The following is a 5,823-nucleotide window of genomic DNA, read 5'->3' on the forward strand; positions in this document are numbered from 1 at the left end:
CCAGGTGCCCCAAGTAGACTGTAAATTAAGAGAGCTGGGTTCATTCTGTTCTAGAGAAGGAAGTTATAAATAAAAGGGGACAGGTAGAATAAACCCAGTGATGTTGGATTAGAAGCAGAGGTATCTGTATAAACTCATGGTTTTAAAGTTCTATGTAGTTACGGAAGTAGAGCCACATGTGTATATGCATGGGTTAGGACACAACCCTGTGTTTCCTGACCATCCCCTGAATAGGCTTGGAAGCAGTGACACCTGGTAACAGAACACCTGGCGCCTGGGTCTTGGTGACTAAACATCATTCTCCAATCAAAGGAACCAGGACTCCTAGGACAAGGGATTTATTCCAGGGATGCAGCAGGTAATATCATCAGTAATAAGATGTATTAATGTCATGAACCCTTCGATAAGATGCACCAAGGACACAGCATAGTTTTTTCACGATTTTTAAAAAAGATTTTGTTTATTTATTTGACAGAGATCACAAGCAGTCAGAGAGTCAGGCAGAGAGAGAGGGGAAGCAGGCTCCCCGCTGAGCAGAGAGCCTGACGTGGGGCTCGATCCCAGGATCCCGAGACCACGAACCCAGCCAAAGGCAGAGGCTTAACCCACTGAGCCACCCAGGTACCCCAGTTTTTTTTCATGATATTTTGCCAGAAATGCATAATTCAGCCATTAAACAAAACAAAACAAAACAAAACAAAACAAAACAAAACAAAACAAAACCAACCACACTAGACAAACCCAAATTGTGGGACATTCAATGAAGTAAAACTGGTCAGTATTAAGTTTTGATCCAAAGCATCAAGATCATGAAAAACAAAGAAGAGACTGAGACAGTGTTACAGACTGGAGGAGAGGAAAGAAAAGTAACAAATGCAATGTGGGATCCTGAATAGGATCCTGGAATGGAGAAGAAATGTAATGGGAAAACGGATGCAATTTTAAAAGGTACGTGGTTTTGTTAATGCCATATCAGTATTAGTTTCCTGTTCTTGACAGCCATGCTGTGGTTATGTAAGATGTCAGTTTCAGGGGAAGCAGCGGGGGGGGGGGGGTAAGTATAAGGGAATTCCTTGTGTTGTTCTGTAACTTTTCTCTAAATTTAAAATTAGTTAAAATGATTCTCTTCCTGGGAAATAAAAGTGGAACACAATACTATAAATCTACAATCCCACATTTACAAGAAAAGACCAAGGGGTGCCTGGGTGGCTCAGTTGGTTGGGTGTCTGACTCTTGATATGAGCTTGGGTCTTGATCTTAGAATTGTGAGTTTGAGCCCCGCTCTGAGCTTCCTACCAAAAGGAATTAGGCTAACACCATAACACTGAGTACCTCCCGATGGTGGATATTATGGTAACTTCTGCTTTTGTTTTCATATTCATCTATATTTTCTTTTTTTTTTTTTTTTGAAGATTTTATCAGTTTATTAGAGAGAAGAGTGCAAGTGGGGGAGGAACAGAGGGAGAGGGACAAGCAGACTCTGAGCTGAGCATGGAGCCTGACTTGGGGCTCGATCCCACCACCCTGAGATCATGACCTCAGCCGAAATCAAAAGTTGTACACTCGACCTCTTGAGCCACCCAGGTGCCCCTCATCTGTATTTTCTAAGTTTTCTACTCGATGGTTTCATTCGATGGATCCTTGGAAACCATGGTGAATGAGTCAAGGGGAAGTTTCTCAGAGAGCTTATGTTCTAGTGTGGGAAATGGAAAAATGAATCAATGAAATGTCTTCGTGTAGAAAATAAACCAAGCTGATGTGATAGATGCGTGGCCGGGGTCTCTCCAAGAAGGTGACTTGTGAATAACAAGAAAGATGGGGATGGGGTGCAGAGTGGGGAAACGAACAGTTTGCACAGAGGCTGGGAGGTAGGAGTTGGCTTAGCTTGTTGGGGAACCTAGAAGACACCAGTGTGTCTTGTCTGAAGTAGGTTGGGGGTGGAGAAAGGGCTCGAGATGAGGTCCACAGGATAGTGAGCCCCTGGGGCTTGTGGCCTTGGGAGCCCCTGGAGAAAATTGAGCAAGAGAATCCTGGAACTTGGTTTAGACAGGGACCTTTGGCTTTAGCTCGTGGATAGATGGGGTCATTTGCTTGCATGGGGGGTCTTGTGGGGAGAGCAGCACCTCTAGATGTACCCATTGTGTGCAAGTGTGTGTGTGTGTGTGTGTGTGTGTGTGCGTGTGCATGCACATGTGGGAGCAAGAGGTGGCTGGTGGAGGGGGACTCAGCCTAGATGAGGGGAAACCCCACCGCTGGATGGGGAGCCAGCATGTGATCCTGAGCTCCAAAGTGTGGTTTTGTTCTTTTTTTTTCCCTAAGATTTTATTGAGGGAGAGAGAGAATGAGCAGTGGGTAGAGGGGAGGGAAAGAGAGAGAGTGAAAGCGTGATAGAGGCAGTCTCCCCACTGAGCCAAATCCCAATGTGGGCCTTGATCCCAGGACCCTGAGACCATGAGCTGAGCTGAAGGTAGGTGCTTAACTGATTAAGCCACCCAGGCGCTCCAGGTTTGTTCTCTGTTAACCAGAAATTAGCAGCGAGAGAGGGGAGGCTGACAGAGGAGTCTAAGCGGGTTCAGAGTGTATTCTGAGTCTGTTTATCTACACAGCTGTCTTTTCATCTGCCCTGTGACAGGTGCCTTAAGGATGCTTAAGGAAACTGCCCCTCGGAGGTGCCCAAAGGATGTGGAGGGACAGGAAGTGCCCAGAGGAAGGCAAGAGGGGCGCTTTGCACCCCTCACCTCTCTCCCTCTTCCCAGCTTTCTGTGAGTGGGTCTCACCACACTCGCTTTGCCCATGAGGAAACAAGGCTCAGAGAGAGTGAGTGGCCCAGAGTTCCACAGTCAGTAGATGGCAGGGCTGGGACCTGAGGGACAGATGAGCAGACTTCTCCCTGTGCCTGTTAAGCTGTGGGTCCCAGCTCTGCTGCTTGAGTAGTCACTTCCCTGGTGGAAGAGCCGTGTCCTCAGTCAGGGTGTCTGTCCCGGTACCATCCAGGGGGGACATTTTCAGCTGTTGCCTGAGTGGTGGTCTTGGATGGGAACTCCCAGCTCCCACAGGAGGGAGGGAGGTAGTGCGTGTTGGGGGGCTCTCGTACATGAGAGGGTGTCTGAGTCACCCTCCAGGGCCGAGTGACCCTATTGTCTGGGCTGCTACCCTTGCTAGCTGGCTCTGGCCCCCGGAGAGGCTCCAGTTCACTCTCTTCAAGCCCAGGACCTGGGAAGCCCCTCGGATGGCGCACTAGAGTTAGGGGTCCAAGGAGTTGGGAGAGGCGTTCACAGAGCTCATCCATCTCGGAGGAAGTGTTTGGAGGAACAGTGTCCGTGCCAGGGGGGGCCAGCTCTGGCTCTACTTCTGGCTTTGGGTCCAAGGACTTCCCGGACAGTTGGGGACCTGGTGTCAGGCAGAGCTGGCTGGGTACGGTGACCCCTGTGTTCTCAGGAGCTGCATCAGGGATCGGGGACCACTCATTGCTGCTAGCTAAGGAGGTGACTGCCTCACCTGAAGCTGGACTGGGAGCCAGGCCTGGGCCCTGGACTCGCCCTCCCTTCAGGCTGCTCGGGAGAAGGTCCTTGGGGAACAAGGGTGTCTGGTGCAGAACAAGGTCACTGTAGCAGGTCAAGAACTCCTCACTGTCTGAGCATGTGCTGGCGCCCCACTGGGAGTTGAAGGGGAGCAGGGGGGCAGCAAGGGGGTTGTGGGGCAACGTCGAGACCTCAGACAGACTCAGGGCCTCCGGCACAGTGCTCCGATGGTCAGTGCCCTCAGCCAGGGCCCTCTCAGACCCCAGCCCTTCGGGGGGCCCCAGGCCTGGCCGGGTCCCTTTGGGGCAGTTGTGGGCCTTCACCAGCCTTCTCCTGGAGCTGTGCCTGGAGTAGGGCCTGGCTGATTCCTCTCTTCTCAGTCCCAGGACCTGCCTGCTCGAGGTTTCCAGAACGGCCTCACATGCAGCTCTCGCCAGGAAGATCTCAAACACCATCTGCTTGGCATCTTCCTTGCTGGTGGCCCGGACTAGCGAAAACTCTGCCTCGGAGGTGGCCGCGTAGCCCAGCCTGCCCAGAAGGGTGTGCAGCGTGTGTTTGGAAAGCACAGGCTGCACCCGGTAGGCGAAGTTCCCAGTGTATGTCTGGAACCAACAGGGGTATTCATTAGAGATGGGACACAAGGCAGCAGAGTGGCTGTGAGTGGCCGTGAGTGGCCAGGCAGGACTGAGGGCTGATGCCCGGGGGCACTGGAGGCTCCTGAGAAGCAGGGGTCTGGAGCATTTGGCCAGAATGGAAATCTGGTCCATGATCATGTTATCCTCTGTCCCATTTTACAGAAGGGCACACTGAGGCCTAGAGACTGAACAGGACCTGGGCTCAAGTTAAACACAGCAAGAAAGTAACTGAACTGGGGTGAGGCTCCGATATCCTGGCTCCCAACCCAGCAGTCCTGGCCTGGAGCATGAACAGATTATAGTTTCCAGAGCCAGATTCCTCCCCTTGTTGATTATGAGTTCCTCAGTTCCTCCTCTTTGGAGAGGCCTATGGTCTAGCAGCTGGAGGCTTGTGCTGCCTGACTTTAAGACCTATCTAGGCTACTTATTAGCTGGTGACTACGGATAAGTTGCATTAACCTCTTCTGCTCTCAGTTTCTCCACCTGTAAAATGGGACCAGAGTCAGTGGGCAGGATGGATATGCTGTCCCCCTCAGATGCAGAGCTCTGGCCCCTACCCGAGACCCCTTTGCTCAGAGGCGTGGTGGTGCCTACCTTCAAGGACCTGATTTCCTTCCTCCAGGGAAACAGAAGTAGGTTGACAGATATGAGCTCCAGAAACTCTAGTGCCTGTACCAGGTCATGGCAGACATGCCGGGCAGGGCTGGGCGCCCCCTGGGAGTGAGTGGTCCCCGGACCAGGGACCAGAAGCTCAGGCAGATAGAACCGAGAGGGGGCTCCCGTGGCCAAGAGCCGCTGGGCCCTGTTGGTGAGGGCTGCGTCCCTGCAGACCCGCAGCCGGCCTGCCTCTGCCTCCTCTTGGTAGTAGCTGACGAGGTCACCCAGGAGGAACTCCAGGGCAGTCTCCTCTAGGCCCGGGGATCGAGGCTGGCTCATGGTGGCTCCAAGGGCCTGGGTGCCGAGGGAAGCCGTGGGCCTCCCCAGGCCAGGCCCAGGCTGGTCTGCCTTTGGCCCGCCCCAACGCTCAGACAGGAAGCCGAGGAGGAAGTGTGCTAGCAAAAGAGAAAGCTGCACACGGCCCGGCCCACCCACTGCTTGTCACTCTGGGGGGCTCTGACCTGAGAGTGGCTGGGGCTGGGCGATCTCCCCCCCCACCCCCCCACCCCCCCACCGCCGCCCTGGAGCAGTGCCAAGCTCCGGCTCCGTCCTCGCCCGTCCCCAAATGGGAAGTCAGATACAGCGGCACCCACATCCGTCCGCACCCGTGCCAGCCTGTATCCTTCAGCCCACTTCGGATGTGCCTGGCCAAGGTCCTTACGCTCCTGCTTGAGAATGTTCTCTGGCTACAGGAGTGTGCTCTGCTGGCGTGCAGAACAAACGGCGAGGGCCGGGGTGTTAACACCCAGGCCCAGCCCTCGGCCAGCCAAGCAGGGTGGGCGCACAGACGCCCTAGCTTCTTGCATTCGGTGGGACAGTTCCGAGGTGTGTTCACCCTTGCTCCCCAGCGGTGGCCCACAGCAGTAACCTGCTCACGACGGCACGCTTTGCAGGTTCACATCTCTCCCTTGTCTTCGTTCCCTACTCCGCTACTCCCCCTGTGCTTCCTGCCATCGCTGCCCAAAGACTGCTTTTGGGGTAACAGAGCCCAACAGCTATCCGTGTACTCT

General features: G+C 53.7%; 1 protein-coding gene across 1 annotated transcript; it reads right to left on the reverse strand.

Annotated features, from left to right (window-relative positions):
* Positions 1-441: 441 nt before the first annotated feature.
* LOC309853375 (uncharacterized protein) lies at positions 442-5,288 on the reverse strand. Its single transcript, XM_082711269.1, has 2 exons — positions 4,751-5,288; positions 442-4,123 (listed from the first exon to the last, which is right to left on the reverse strand). The coding sequence occupies exons 1-2, from the start codon at positions 5,090-5,092 to the stop codon at positions 2,963-2,965; spliced, it is 1,503 nt and encodes a 500-aa protein (XP_082567395.1). The 5' UTR covers positions 5,093-5,288; the 3' UTR covers positions 442-2,962.
* Between the last annotated feature and the right edge of the window lie 535 nt (positions 5,289-5,823).

The sequence above is a fragment of the Mustela nivalis genome (genome assembly GCF_964662115.1).
Source record: "Mustela nivalis genome assembly, chromosome: 18".
Classification (NCBI taxonomy): domain Eukaryota; kingdom Metazoa; phylum Chordata; class Mammalia; order Carnivora; family Mustelidae; genus Mustela; species Mustela nivalis.